Source organism: Etheostoma spectabile, unplaced genomic scaffold (genome assembly GCF_008692095.1).
Source record: "Etheostoma spectabile isolate EspeVRDwgs_2016 unplaced genomic scaffold, UIUC_Espe_1.0 scaffold461, whole genome shotgun sequence".
Lineage (NCBI taxonomy): Eukaryota > Metazoa > Chordata > Actinopteri > Perciformes > Percidae > Etheostoma > Etheostoma spectabile.
In genome coordinates, this window is record NW_022605614.1 from 228,901 (window position 1) to 244,880 (window position 15,980).

Below are 15,980 nucleotides of genomic sequence, written 5' to 3' on the forward strand. Positions count from 1 at the left end.
AGAAAACGTTGACGTTCACTCGCTGCTGTTCACTGACAGTAAAAAGTAAAGTCATCGTCTGCACTGCTGCGTTTCTAAATAAAGGAGAGAAATGAAGAAGACTTCCCCACAATCTTGACAATTCCTCATTTGCCCTCTCACATCTTGCAGGTTGGTAATTATTCGGCTGCTGGCCTTTCCTCCTCCTCCTCCTCTTCCTCATCCCAGTCAGTCACCGTAGTTCTAGTGCCAGACTGAGACCTAACTCCCTCCTGTGACGTCATCGCCGAATTGACTCCATAAACCCGCAAATACCAAAAATGACCAAAAACTAACTTTTAAAACTATTTGGAGACATTTTTAAAAATGATATACATATCTTGAGTGCTTTTTGTACCCAATAATCAACAGTGGTGGTTAACTTGCAACATGGGCTTTAAGTGATACTTCATTGATCCCGCATTGATTACTCCATTGTTAGTTATTTCACACATTACACACAGGCCCAAGATACACACATGCACAAACCTCACACACACACTATTGGAGAGATATGAGGGGGTTGCCCTTAAAAGGCGCCCAGAGCAGTTGGGTGTTCGGTGCCTAGCTCAAGAGCAGCTTGGTAGTACCCAGGAGGTGAACTGGCACCTCTAGCTACCAGTCCACACTCGGTACTTGGTCAAACTGACGAGCCAGATAGCCAGACAGATTCTTCTACGAGAATGAAGGAATGAAGTGATGCCTTCCATCCAGAAGGGCTGTGGAGATGGCTAATGTATAATAATGTAGTAATAATGCAGCCTTTATTAGTCCCACAAGGGGAAATTACTATGGAATAGGCTAGAATGGCGGCGTTTGAAAAATGTTAGATAAACACATTGCAAGATTGAAAATGGGGAAAGTACTCAAGCTTTCTGAAGGGCTCCTATTTATAATATGTTTACATGCTTATTCCTTTAGCACATAGGTTTATTTGGTTGGTTATTGTTTTGTTGTATTGTCGTGAATATTATGGTTGTTGTTGCTAAGTAAGTGGTGATGATGAGTGTATATGTGTATATGTGTGTGTGTGGGGGGGTATGTTCATGTTATGATATGAATGTTTGGTATTTGGTGTGTTGATATCAAAAAGTAAAGGATATTTATCACAAATTAACAATAAAAAATGTATAAAGCAAAATAAAACCAATACATAGCAATTAACAGCAGAGTTAGCTAGTTTACACAAATTTAAAAAAGACTTTTTTTTATATTTAAAGCAGACTTTTCACACAAACACAATAAGATAATATGGAGACACCGTCGGCCTATCAGAGCTGGCAGGATAAAGGTGACAAGGGAAGAAATTCCCTGTCCACCTCTCCTGTGAAATTAAAGGAGATGGCACCGAGACGATAACCACTCCTGACAATCCACTCATCTGCATTTCAAGCAAGGCAGAAGGGACAGGACTTGCTCCGGGGAGAGGGAAGGAGACAATGGGTCAGTGGACTGATTTGACTAAAGGTAAGAAGTGCCATGATAAACTAACTACAGCCACGGAATTACATATTTGAGAGGTCAATAATAGAGCTAATGCTATCAATACAGAGATGCACGTCTGAAGAAAAGAAAATGAATGGAGAGAAAATGAGTCATACTGTAATTAACGCGCAAAGTGGACATTGTACAATAAGCTGGAGTAAACTCCATCATCACCACAGATCTTTGAAGCCCAACCGTGACATATCCTTTTCCCCGGTTATTGCCAGGGTTTTGAATGATTAGATCTTGTGGGATCGAGATTATGGAGTCACACTTCAGTTACTCGATAAAAACAGGCCGGAGCACTCAGAGCAGGGGACAACACATTTTACTTGACTGTCAAAAGGAGGTCTTCCTGTTGATAAGGTAGACAACTGAGATGAGAAGAGACAGACAGTGAGTGATGGAGTGAGAAAAGAAGGTTTAAAAAAGAGGTAAATATAAATGTGAAGCTACTGCTAGCTGTGCGTTAGCTTATAGCACATGGGAAGACTGGACTGGAAACAGGGCAACAGCTAGCCTGGCTCTGTCCGGAGATAACAAGCTGCCTTTATTTCTAAAGCTCACAAATGAATACAACATTGTAAAGTTACGAGCCAATTTGGTTTTAAACGGCCGGCTGCACAAACAACCCGACCAGTCCGTGTTTCCAGATGGGTCTGTGTGTTCGGATTGGACCAAACACATGGGGATATTTAACATAGCAAATTTTTATGTTTGATCTACTAACCATCAACCCAAATAGATATTTTTAAAGAAACATGGATGCTGAAATGTATTCAGCAGCACTCATAGTCTGGTTTAGTTTACATGGAAAACATTGGCTAGTGGAAAATCTGATTGGCTGGTAACTATAAACATGTACTAGCCATGTTGGCTGATGATTAAAAAACGTTCATCTAAAGCCCGGAATATGTCATGTGTTTATTCCGTAGAAAAAACAAGGTGTAAAAACGACACCTGGTCATATTACAGGGTGGATGAACAGGAAGAAAAACAGAGGCAGAGACGGTCAATGAAGCGCCGGGCTCTGTTTAGGAAGCTCTCCCTCCTTGGCGCTGCATTCACACACAACATCAGCTTCTACCTATTGGTCCACACTACATCCCCACTGGTGGCTTGTAGTTCGACACTTCCTTTTGCGTTTCAAAGCATTTCCCTGCAAACAGAAAACTCTACTTTGAAATTCTTGTTATGTTCAGTCATTATCCCAAGGCACTGAGATTTATGGATTAAGTAAAATATTTCAAACCCTAATTGGCGCTGAAATGCCCCAGATGCCAGTGGTTAGCTATGCAGCTTAGGGAAATAGATAAGTCCTATAGCATTGTCTTTGATTCCTGGTCGCTCTTTGTAGCTATGTGCTGTGCATAGAGAGGAGCTCTCAGCTTCTCTGCTGCTGACAGCTCTGGTACGAGTGAGCCTGAGTTGACCTGAGGGCAGAGCATGTGCTACGTGGCCAGGAGAGTATGGCTCGTGCTGTTTTTCTTCACATGATCCTGCACTTGGCCAACATGATTGCAGTATTAGTGTAATACGGTGTAAAATCCATATTATTATTGTATCAACACAAAATTGCCTATTACATAGTGTGTGAGTTTATCCCTGAGGTTAAAGGGATCAATGCTAGTTTGGTTAAGATAGCAATGGAGGTAGATGGGTAATTGAGTGTTATTATGTGAAGACTAGATTACAGTCTGTTAAAATCATGCAAATTTCCTTAGCGCTAACAGCCATATTTCAGATCAAAGTGTCTAGTACTTACTGGATGTCTGACTACATGGAGTCCCAGTGTTACTTTCTCAAGATAAGTATCTCACATCATTGGTTTAAAGCTTGAATAACCTCCCCGCCATTCAAGCAGCAATCGACTAAAGACAGAAAATAAGATGTTAACATCGAGGGAGTAAGCAGCTTATTTATCCCAGGATTATTCTACTTTTCACCCCCTCTGGGATGTGGTACAAATCCCAGAGTCCTCATGGTCGAGTGATGAAGCAGCTGTTTTTCTAAGGAATCTACAAAACGACTGGAAAGTAATGTTCTTTTTTAATAATAATAATAACAATAATAATAACTATGTATACTTTATTAATCCCACAAGAGGAAATTACAATTTACACTCTGTTGTTATTACACACATTACAGACAGAGCTGAATTACACACACATGCTCAGGACCTATACATGTACTAATGGAGAGATGTCAGAGTGGGGGGGCTGCCCATGGAAAGGCGCCCCGAGCAGTTGGGGGAGTACGGTGCCTTGCTCAGGAGCACCTTGCCAGTGCCCAGGAGGTGAACTGGCACCTCTCCAGCCACCGGCTTCCCAACTCAACTCCCTACGGACTGAGCTACTGCCCCCCCAGTCCCAAACTGAATAATGTGCCATGCTCTATAAACATTGGCTTCAAAGCATTTTAATTATACTTTTGTGACTGAACGGTTCTTGAGGTAGTATGCAGCTAATGTCACACTTGTGATCATACACAGGGTAGGGGTAACAACACTAAACCAAAACTGGGACTGCAAGGAAATGATGAATGTTTTGGAATTATAGGGGCCAACAACAATACAGTCTTTACACGATGTCTGTGCCTGAAAGGAACGTCTAACCTGACAGTGAAAAAGAAGGGAGACAGGCTTGGAACCAGTTGAATCTTTGGGATCAACAAGTGCAATGAGTATGTAAGATAAGAGCGTCTCAAAAGGAGAAGTGCCATTGGCTCCGTCTCAGAGAAGGCCTAGGACACACGCCAACAGACCTTCTGGGAAACAGAGGAATGTTAAATTACAATTTAACGTCCACTGAAGAATGACAACAGAAAACACTTTATCCACTTCCAGTGGACACATTAGTCATCGGTAGACATGGCAACTGGCTCAGAGCCTAGGCGAGCAAAAAGGGCCCAGAGTCTACGTCACTTGAATTCCTACATGGACATGGCAGCCGTCACAGTCACTCAGGAGAGATTCATCACTGTCCGTCTCACAAGCAGTCCTGTGACATTTTCATTTGTCACATGACAGTAAGCCACGGGGCCAAAGCGTGGGCCACGACAATTCCTTTTCCTGGTGCGGCTGTGGACATGAACATTACTTGGTGTGTGAAAATGCTTATTTATTCTGATAGGGAGACAGGGAGACAGGGAGACCCACAGACGGAGAAATGGAAATTAAGTTGAATACAGAGAGGCAGAGAGATTCAGAGAAAGTAGGTTATGCAACAGGGGATTGATGGGAAAGAAACCAAAGTGCAGCATTAAGTGTTCTTGGCTGGCTGGACAGAAGATGATGGGGGGGTGCATGTGTTCCATGATTTTTTGAGTAAAATGGATGGATGATGGATGATGGATGATGGATGGTAGGCTTTAAAGGTGAGATTAGATATTGGAGGAGCATTAGTAGAGATGAGCGACATGCAGGGACCAGATACTATGGACCTTAATCAGCGAGGCCGAGACTGGATGGTTATGTCATACACACTGTACATAAACACATCCCTAATGCAAGCCCAGCATTAAATGAGGAAATCTGCATCCTCTACAAATGAGAAATTGTGTGAAAAGTCCCTTGAAAGTTGTTAGTTGTTACCAGCGTCTATGTGATTGAGGAAATAATGAAATTTGAGCTAGATAATAAAGGAGTTAGAGAAATGGACAGGTGGACAGCTATGGATAGACAAGGGCATTTAAGCCGTGAGAGAATTAAAAAGGAAAACATGCTGAATCCCAGGCAGATGTTACCATGCAGGCAGGTAGCCAGGTGGATGCTGACTAACATTGAGTTGTCTGCCACTCCGACATGGCATGTCTGGGTATAATTATACATTAGCCCCCCACACAGATCAAACATTGACATCCTCCCCCTCAGGTGTTTCACACACGTCTCAAATTGTCTCTTTCACTGTCAGGGACTCAGACTCTGCGTGCACAATGATTCACATGGTGGATTCTCTTATGTTCATTTCATTAACATGGAGTGGAAAAAAATAGTTTGTCCATGAATACAGCCATCAGAGCATGACATTAGGAATAGGAGAGCTTTATAACTACAGTTACTGATGCACTTCATTTCCTGGGATGGAAACAGTTTGCTAGCAAGCAGTTATCATCAGTAGTCAGTACTTAGGAACACAGGCTGGGAAAGCAATAGACTGCAGCAGGTCGACAGCCTGTGCTGAAATCTCATAAGGCGTTATTTGTCTGTAAACTCTCAAGGCTTTCTTACACATGCTGGAACTCCTAGCAGTGGGCCCTCGGGTCAGGCTGTTAGAGTAGAATATTGAAGAATGATGAGCAAATTCCAGATTAATCACAAAATATCACAGGTGCTGGAGCTGATGGAGCGACCGTATAACACAAAAAGTGCTTTGATTTATGGGCTGCGGTCGCCTGTTGTGTGTGGATAAGTTATCACCTTCACCATCATCACTACCAATACCAGGATTCAGCTCTGGGTTATCATTTCCAGTAATCATCCGCTGCAATATTTAGAGGTTCAATGCATTTTCAATGACCCAAATGTGGACATGAGCAGCTCTCAGGGGTAGAGAAGTAATCTGCAGGAGGGGAGACACCCCATGGATGCCATTTTCAATAAGGTTTTTTGAAAAGTAGTTTTTTTGTTGTTGTTTTTTTATCTCACATGGGAGCTACATGACTATTTTATGGAAGCAAAGAGAGATTGGAGACAGAGCTGAGATGAAACTAATTCAGATGATGATACTGATGCAAGGGAACGGAGTTGGAGGTGAGGAGCGAGAGGGCATGAAGGAATGAGACAGAGCTTTGAAGCCCAGAAGGAGGTGCAGTGTCAGTGTAAATTGGAGGGTGGGGAGGTAGATAGAGATTAAGGGCCAAAAGAACAACAATGTATGGGGGGAGGCGAATGAGGGAAAAGGAAAGAAGTGATATGGCGGATCAAACTGGGTATTTATATGTGTGCATACAGTACGTGCATGTGCGCTTGTGTGCTTGTGTGTGTGTGTGTGTGTGTGTGTGTGTGTGTGTGTGTGTGTGTGTGTGTGTGTGCGTGCGTGGAGGTAGGGGGCAGTAAAAAATAGGGGAGAGATGGAGTGCGAATGAGAGGGTGAGTGGCATAAATTAAGAAGGAGAGAGAGAGGGAGGGGGTGCACAGAGGCTCTGTGGAGAGATGAATACAGCTGTGTAGAGAGTAGGAAGGAGACGCACAAACAAGAAAACAAGCAACACTAGCCCACACGCCAGGACCAAATGATAGGAGCAACCGTTGTTTATCTTTAGGTGGAAGAAGAACTGGGATATTAGCAATAATAACCAAAGAAGGACAGATATCTCTGCCACTCACAACATTTGGGACAAAGGAAGACCGAAGAGTGGGAAAGGAAACAAAAGGAAGAGTGGAAAGAGAAAAGGAGTGACCTGAGGTGGAAACAGGAAACCAGAACCCTGAAACAGGTAGGAGAGAGAGAGAGCGAGAAAGAGAGAGAGAGAGAGAGAGTTGGGATGAGACCAAACCAGAAAATTAGAAATTTGTGTATAAATTAATATTTTTTTGGCATGTGCATGCATAGACTGAGCAAACATAAAGAAAGAGATTTGTTATAAATATATTAGCTGAAACATGGCTGAAGGAAAAGAGCTGATGAGGAGTGTGAAAGAGAGAAGGAAGAGAGCGTGCACAAACCTACACAGATAATCAGCGGAGCCTTTAGATATATAAGTAAATAAGATAACTTGTGAAACACAACGTAAATGAATCATCAACTGGCATGTGTTGAAAAAAACCCAATGGCATTCTTTGGTTCTTTAACTTTCATCATGGCCATTAGAAAGAGGAAATAAAAAGTGTTTGTATGCGTCATTAATCACATTGGCAGAGCTGCATAAATAATACATGGAATTTAATGGAAATGCTTCGCTGAGGTTGGGAGCTTTTCAGTGTGATGGGAACAGCTGGAAACACAAACACATGAATAATGGATTTAGATTATTTGGATGCAAGTATACATGAGGAGGGCTAATAATCTATTATCCTAACTGACAGTGGGATTTATCTGCAAGAGAAGATGAGAGAGTAACTATAATAAAGGGACAATAAAGGGGAATCCTTGCTGAGTTAGAGACAGGATTAATTATCAAGGGGCTTTGGGAATAAACCACATATATCAGCAGGTGACAGACCATGTAAATAGGTAGGTGGGTACATTCATGGCTTCTTTATCTCTTTTCTTCATCTTAAGCAGTCACTGATACATTTATTGAGCAGGGAGGCAGAGATCACATTTTTATTTTTATGTTAGTATGAGGGCAGGGAGACAGGAGGATGGCTGCTGGGCTGCTATTTTCCTGAGGTTTAGGATCACATTTGGTTCAGTGCTGCCCCCCTATGGTGAAATGATGCTACCCCATATAATGTGAATTGTGCACGAGACAGATTTGTGGCTTTATGAGTTTTTGTTTGTAACATCTCCCCGAGCACAGCCGCTGACCTCGGCCCGCTGATCCACAATGTGTGTGCAGCTGCAAACGCTACTGCTGCTGACCCTCTGGCTGAGCGTCACACAGGGGTGAGGGACCTGCGCTCAGACACTGTAGGAAGATGTAACAGGGTTCAGAACACATGCTGACATTGCTATTTATGTATCTTCTGCTTGAACATTTATGGTCCATTTTCTCCTATATCTTTATTGACGTCAGTGTTCGTATGTATTCTAGCAACAGCTGGGGAGAATGGAACGACTCTCAGCTTCAGCCAACAATTCAGAAGTTGATGAAAGGATACAACTGCTACCTCAGACCTAATTTCAATGGTAGGAAGGAGCTTGATAAGTGTTTTTTTCATTTCATTTGAAAACAGACTTCTTTCCAAATCTTCTTGTGTCTCTGTCTTGCTCGTGCTAGAGGGCCCTGTGGAAATTGGAATGAGCCTTGACATTGCCAGCATTGATGCCATCTCTGAAATCAACATGGTACCAACATGGAACACTCGTCCTACTTTGTTTTTGTGTGAGTGGGTGAATGAATGAGTGAATAAAAGTCTTCTTTACAAAACCTTTTTAGGACTACACTGCCACCATCTTCCTTCGTCAGCGCTGGCGGGACTCCAGGCTGGTGTTCCCGGGAAATGAGAGTGTCAGCGTGGATGGACGCCTCGTGTCCCTGCTCTGGATCCCCGACACCTTCATCCCTGACTCCAAGCGCTCCTTCCTGCATGACGTCACAGTGGACAACCGCCTCATACGCATATTCAGCGACGGAACTGTTCTCTATGCCTTACGGTACAGGTTTATGTTTATTGCTTGATATTTACTGACATTTGGTACGCCTGCACATAAGATGTACAGATTCTGCTGAGCTAGTATGAGGAAATTGGTCTAGAAGATGAGCAAATAAAAGTTTTACAATCACTGAAACAAGAAGATGAAAACAGAAAGGAAAGGAAGGGAAATGTACTCATTTACATTTCCCATTTTATGCTGTTTTCATGATTGTTGTGTTAATCAACTGCAAATTGGCCTTAGGTTCTACTAAATAAAGAAAGAAAGAAGAAGAAAAAACACATATGCATCATCTTAGTCATAAATTAAGGGAATGCCACGGAATTAGTGTGTTTTACCGTGACCTTTAAACAGTTCAGATTGTGTTAAGGAAGATTAGCAGATTTCCCCTATGGCCACAGTGAAAATATGTCACACTGATACAAAACAGCATTGTTATGACTAGACAGCTTTAATTAGGACAGAAAGGGCAGCATTGGGCAATGTGTTCCTTATTCTTCTTCAGTAAAGTCACATTTTGGTTTATTATTGTTAATTGAGTCTGATACATAATGAATGCATTGGATAGAAAAATGTCTGACACTGAGATATTGTTGTCAGGAGAGCTCTCTGTGTTCTCTAGCCTGGTCGTACATCAAAGGAGTAACAGTGTTACAGGTTTCTAATGATCTTCCTCTGAATACACAACAGCATCACGGCTACCATTGCCTGCAACATGGACCTGACCAAGTACCCCATGGACAGACAGGTGTGCACCCTGCAGCTGGAGAGCTGTGAGTACATGGGAACTCCCTCAACCCCCCATCCAGTGTGTAGATGGACATACGTCACCATACGTCACATTCTCATCATTATCATCATCATCATCATCATCATCATCATCGTCATCATCATCAATGTCGTGAGTATCAAGCTGAATAAACAATGTTATTCTTAGCAGGTCAGATTCATCAAACCATCTGTGTGTGTGTGTGTGTGTGTTTGTGTGTATGGTCAGGGGGCTACAACCTGCAGGATGTGGTGTTCTACTGGACCAGAGGGAATGATTCCGTCAAGGGTCTTGACGTCCTGCGGCTGGCTCAATACAGCGTAGAGAGCTACTACACATCAGTGTCAGAGGCTGTGTATGAGACAGGTAGGACCCCCCCAAGTTTTTTTTTGGATGGGGGCTTTTTGGGTTGGCCTAATTTCCATTTTGCAGTAGTCAGTTTTTGAGTTGCATGAAGTGGTTTTGTGGTTGTGTTACTTAGCGGCCTTCCATCTGGGAGTAGATTCTGAAAGAAGCGGCGAGCTCGGGGAACAGAGTGACACGAAGCAGGGTTCAGTGTTCTAAAGGTTTGATGAGACACACAAGGATATATACTCTTTCTAACAACGCTCCATTCACTGAGATCACGTGACAGTATAAAGATAAGAAGGAGGCTCCAAAGGAGTTGGGGATTGATTGGAGATGGGTTTCCCACAGATAAAAAATCTTCAGGAGAACAGACGGGAAAGGCTTTTTTCAGAGTTTTTCACAGAATGGAATGTAACATATTCACAACAGGTATGGTGTCCTTCAATACATTAATGGTCACAACTGAGCCGTGACAGCGTTATATATAAGTCTCTAATGTAATACGTGTCTTTTTGTGTCTCTTCATGCAGGACAATACCCCAAGCTGGTGTTGCATTTTGCACTGCGTAGAAACGTGCTGTTCTTCATTTTGGAGACATATGTTCCCTCCATCCTGCTTGTGGTTCTGTCCTGGGTCTCTTTCTGGATCAGCCAGTCCTCTGTCCCAGCTAGGGTCTGTATTGGTCAGTACCAAAACTCTTAATGCGTTTCACTATAGGTTAAAGTAGTCTGATGTTAGTGCATTCATTTGAATTACTATCATAGAAATTGCTCATTATACAGTGGGTACGGAAAGTATTCAGACCCCTTTAAATTTTTCACTCTTTGTTTCATTGCAGCCATTTTCCAAAAATCAAAAAAGTTCATTTTATTTCTCAGTAATGTACACTCAGCACCCCATCTTGGACAGAAAAAAACAGAAATGTAGAAATTTTTGCAAATTTATAAAAAAAAAAACTGAAATATCACATGGTCATAAGTATTCAGACCCTTTGCCGTGACCCTCATATGTAACTCAGGTGCTGTCTATTTCTTCTGATCATCCTTGAATGGTTCTCACCTTCATTGGAGTCCAGCTGTGTTTGATTATACTGATTGGACTTGATTAGGAACGCACACCCCTGTCTATATAAGACCTTACAGCTCACAGTGCAGTCAGAGCAAATGACAATCATGAGGTCAGGAACTGCCTGAAGAGCTCAGAGACAGAATTGTGGCAGCACAGATCTGTTCAAGGTTCAAAAAAATTTCTGCTGCACTTAAGGTTCCTAAGAGCACAGTGGCCTCCATAATCCTCAAATGGAAGACGTTTGGGACGACCAAACCCTTCCTAAGCGGCCGTCCGGCCAACTGAGCTATCGGGAGAAGAGCCTTGGTGAGAGAGGCAAGAGAACCCAATGGTCACTGTGGCTGAGCTCCAGAGATGCAGTCGGGATGGGAGAAAGTTTGAGTCAACCATCACTGCAGCACCCACCAGTCGGGGCTTTATGGCAGAGTGGCCCGACGGAGCCTCTCCTCAGTGCAGACACATGAAGCCCGCATGGAGTTTGCTAAAAAACCCTGAAGGACTCCAAGATGGTGATAAATAAAATCCTCTGGTCTGATGAGACCAAGATAGAACTTTTTGGCCTTAATCTAAGCGGTATGTGTGGAGAAAACCAGGCACTGCTCATCACCTGTCCAATACAGTCCACAGTGAAGCATGGTGGTGGCAGCATCATGCTGTGGGGGTGTTTTTCAGCTGCAGGGCAGGACGACTGGTTGCAATCGGGAAAGATGAATGCGGCCAAGTACAGGGATATCCTGGACGAAAACCTTTTCCAGAGTGCTCTGGACCTCAGACTGGGCGAAGGTTTACCTTCCAACAAGACAATGACCCTAAGCACACCGCTAAATAACGAAGGAGTGGCTTCACAACAACTCCGTGGCTGTTCTTGAATGGCCCAGCCAGAGCCCTGACTTAAACACATGAGCATCTCTGGAGAGACCTGAAAATGACTGTCCACCAACGTTACCATCCCCCTGACGAACTGGAGAGGATCTGCAAGGAGGAATGGCAGAGATACCCAATCCAGATGTGAAAAACTTGTTGCATCTTTCCCAAAACGACTCTGCTGTATTAGATCAAAAGGGTGCTTCTACTAATACTGAACAAAGGGTCTGAATACTTATGACCATGTGATATTTCAGTTTTTGTTTTTTAATAAATATGCAAAAATTTCTAAATTTCTGTTTTTTCTGTCAAGATGGGTTGCTGAGTGTACATTACTGAGAATAAAATGAACTTTTTTGATTTTTGGAAAAAGGCTGCAATGAAACAAAGAGTGAAAAATTTAAAGGGGTCTGAATACTTTCCGTACCCACTGTATATTGATTCACTGCATGACCTTATATGTGCCTCAGTAACATACTCTCTCACAGACACGGTCAGACAGTTACCCATAAAGCAGATAGAGTGTGTTTGAATGCCGTTTATTTAAACTTAATCCTGTATTATGCACCTGTATTGTCAACATTGAAAACAAATCAAATTGCTGACTTAAAGGTGCAGTAGGTAAGACTTCTAAAACTAACTTCCTGTCATATTTGCTAAAACTGAGCCTTGGTTCCAGAAGAACTACATGAAGCAGGTCGGCTCCTCTGGCACGACTTACAGCCTGTAGTGGGATTTACAAAAATCCACAGCTCCCTGTTCAGCTCAACCAACCAGGGCCGGGGGGGTGTCTAACTGCATGTCAGTCACTGCTCATGCACATGCATTCCTTCCCCTTGTAGAGTGGGGCTTAGGAGACCGTTTTGGGCTTTAGCAGTCCTGGATCTTCACCATACTACCTACAGCACCTTTAACCATTGCCATAACCTAAATACTAACACATTAAAAAAGAAAAGAAAAACATGTGTTTACATAATGTTTTAACTTATGAACTTATTTTAATATATGAATACCCTCACCTTAGCGACGCCATAACTCCAGCAGGCGTATGCCAACTGATTATAAAATGAAGAAGTCAGCTGTAAACGAGTTATTTGCACCATGTTCAGCAATGTATAACTTTTGTAACTGTCCTGCATTCATGAGAATATGAATATGAATACATCATCACTTTACTGACACCTGTAACCAATGGGATGAAAGAGAAACAGCAGAAGTAATTACAATGACCAATCCATCTACTATGTTACCTTATGAAAACAACCCCAGCAGCACTGCTGTGACGTGTTTTCCAGGAGTAACAACAGTCCTGACAATGACCACACTGATGATGGGCGCCCGCTCGTCCCTGCCCAATGCCAACTGCTTCATCAAAGCCATAGATGTGTACCTGGGAATCTGCTTCACCTTCATCTTTGGTGCACTGGTGGAGTACGCCTGCGCTCACTTCTATAACATGCAGAACCAGACCATCGAGGATGTGTACAGGGTGAGGAAAATGTTACCATTTAAATAGGAAGTGGAAACAAGACTTAAAACATCTAAGATAATGAAAACATTGTATTTGTCTATCTGTCTGCCTGCCTGCCTGCCTGTCTGTCTGTCTGTCAGGATCTTCTGAGGGAGTTCTGTGAATCCAATGGAAACGGCTCCATTCCCATTGTCGGCTCCAACCAACCGAACCAGTCTGTTGAGGTCGGCTCCACTGCAGAGGAGCTCACGGAGCAGTCAGCAAACAGCACCACTAGGAACGATGTTCTATCTAAAGAGAAGGTGTCAGGACAGGGCTGCAGCTTGTCTTCAGTGAAGGACATGTCACGCAGGGCGGCATCCACCTTCACTGTGGAAAATCCACACAACATTGATCGCCACGCTCGTACCGTTTTCCCCACAGCGTTTCTCTTTGTCAATATCCTCTACTGGCTTTACTATCTCTTTCTCTGATTGTTGGCTCCAAGCTGCTGCACAGTTCATTATTCACCATCCTTGAAGAAGCTCTACCTCCTCATTTGAGAGCCAATACCAGTTACCACTGCCGAAGCTTTTTGTATCACACACCGTATAAGAAACCTTTTTGTCCCAGACAGGGATACAAAGTGACCCAAAAGCAGTTGAGAAATGATTCTATGTATCACACCCTTTACTGAAAGCTATTTTTGATCATGCATGGATGGCTTTTAATATATTAACATGTAGAAGTGATGATACAAATCTGATAATTCCATAGAGCAAATGAAGATGAGTAAATTAGTTATAAACAAAAGGCTGTGTGAACTGCATCACACTACATTGTGCTGCATGGAATTTTCTTCACTAGGTGACAGATGTAAATGTGTCTCTTTTTTGTTTGTGTATTTAGTTCATAGCATTTCATGTGGAATTAAAAAATTAAACTAATGGCTGGGAATGCATTGTAGTTCTGTATTGTAACAATAATTAATGATGACATGTTTGAGAATAAGACACACATTTATTATTCCCTTATCCAGGTAGGAGAACAGTAAAGTGCAAAGGTCAAGCACAGGTTCTGCAGAAAAGATGTTGAAATAGGATATACCGTGGTGGAGATTCTCCTAGTCAGACAAAGACAGGTTTGAATCACAGAAGAGCAGTATTTAACAGTTTTTGAATGTGGGCGAAAGAGGGTCAAGTGGTGTAGGATTATTTAGCAGATGGGTCGCGGTTCAGCACAGCTTCAACCTGAGAGGAGAAGCTAATAAGCACAGTCAAAAAGTAATAACTCACTTAGCCCTGTATGGCACATAATTGAATACCCCTCGACAAGTGTACGTCTTATGATGATGATGATGATGATGATGATGATGATGAGAAATGGAACATGGAACAGTGTCAAAGTATAAAAGATACAAAACCGTAGTCTCACTCTGTACAGGCAGATAAAAAAATACATTATATGAAAGGCACATTGTGGCTTAAACTACCTCCATCCTCATAATTATAAACACATCACTTGTCTCACATGGCACCCTAACAACTTAACACTTCACCTTAAGCAACACTGGATGAGAACACAATCCGGTTTTGCTTTACCATTACAACGCTGAGCACTAACTTCACTTTTCATCACACTTTCTTTCATGAACTCTTCTCTTTCCTGTTTGCCACCAAAGACAGCTGAAAGTACTTGGATACAGACAGAGAGCAGGTCTTGGATTCCTCATCATGGAAAAAGTCCTTTGAGGAAGACAGCAGAGTAAATATTCAGTGAGATGTACCTCCACCTAGCGGCTGGTTTCTTTCACACAGTTGATCTCCTGGATGCAGCCTGTGCTCTTTCTCCATGATGCTGCTCTTAGGTGGCTTTCTTTGACTCCCATTCCTGTAAAGATAGAAGCCTTAATGAGATGGCTTCACAAAAATATCTTTATAGGTAGAACAATGAGTTACACTATTCAGCTTCGTAAACATTAAGTCATTCAGTTGTTAGACTTTATTTTTAGACAAAATATAACAAATGCAAAATAATTTAGGTTATTGCTGAATGGTTTTATAGCATTGCAATGTACTGCTACTGTCACTAAAATCATCAAGGTAAGTTAGCAATACACAATCATAAAGCTGTTTATAAACAGATTCTTTTCTGTTCACGGATTCTCAAAATCCAAAATCCAATGCCACTGACTTCAAGAGACAATTGTTTTTGACAATTTATATTTGGGTGGTTCACAGTAATGAACCAAACTGGCTCAATGAATCAAAGTAAATCAAAGACCAAGTAAAGGTGTCGTACAAGGCAGTATAGTCTCTGTGTGAATAAAAACCATTCCAATCTACTAGATTAGATCACTAGATTACCTCGAACCATTTACGTAGAAATATTGTGAAATGAGTTGTGAAAGCAGTAGTAGCTGAGCAAAGTGATATTCAACTACGTGTTGTAACAGAATCCCTTTTAATCCTTGTCCTACTGAAAATACTCTCACACAAGGCACTGCATTGTAAATGTCCAAAGGGACTGTGTGAACACCCTTACTCTCTATTCATGTGTGAACTGTAAAGCCATTAGATGATGACACATGCTGCTATCAACCCTTGTGAAGCCTGACAGAGATATCTGTCCATAGGCTGAGGAAGGGTTCAGGAAGTGACTGTGACAGTTACTTTTAGTGATGGCCAAATGAAGCTTCGTGAACCAGTGTCTTTATTT

General features: G+C 42.3%; 2 protein-coding genes and 1 long non-coding RNA gene across 8 annotated transcripts in view; 1 reads left to right on the top strand and 2 right to left on the bottom strand.

The window, feature by feature from the left end:
• The first annotated feature begins 6,625 nt into the window (after nt 1-6,625).
• Nucleotides 6,626-14,161, top strand: LOC116686742 (gamma-aminobutyric acid receptor subunit pi). The gene is made up of 10 exons (XM_032511792.1): nt 6,626-6,939; nt 7,966-8,051; nt 8,200-8,294; nt 8,386-8,453; nt 8,545-8,762; nt 9,453-9,535; nt 9,760-9,897; nt 10,410-10,562; nt 13,108-13,301; nt 13,424-14,161. Exons 2-10 carry the CDS (start codon nt 7,993-7,995, stop codon nt 13,754-13,756), a joined length of 1,341 nt encoding a protein of 446 aa, XP_032367683.1. The 5' UTR covers nt 6,626-6,939; nt 7,966-7,992; the 3' UTR covers nt 13,757-14,161.
• Nucleotides 7,267-8,861, bottom strand: LOC116686743 (uncharacterized). The gene is made up of 3 exons (XR_004331343.1): nt 8,799-8,861; nt 8,537-8,691; nt 7,267-7,437 (listed from the first exon to the last, which is right to left on the bottom strand). It is a non-coding gene; the product is annotated as an uncharacterized LOC116686743 (long non-coding RNA).
• A 101-nt stretch (nt 14,162-14,262) lies between the features above and the next one.
• LOC116686741 (actin filament-associated protein 1-like 1) overlaps nt 14,263-15,980 on the bottom strand; it is an 18,128-nt gene continuing 16,410 nt past the window's right edge. For all 6 annotated transcript variants that reach the window (XM_032511787.1, XM_032511786.1, XM_032511790.1 and 3 more), the window contains one exon: nt 14,263-15,152. In XM_032511787.1, the coding sequence (XP_032367678.1) occupies nt 15,126-15,152 (27 nt within the window). In that variant the 3' untranslated portion in view covers nt 14,263-15,125. The remainder of the gene's footprint in view (nt 15,153-15,980) is intronic.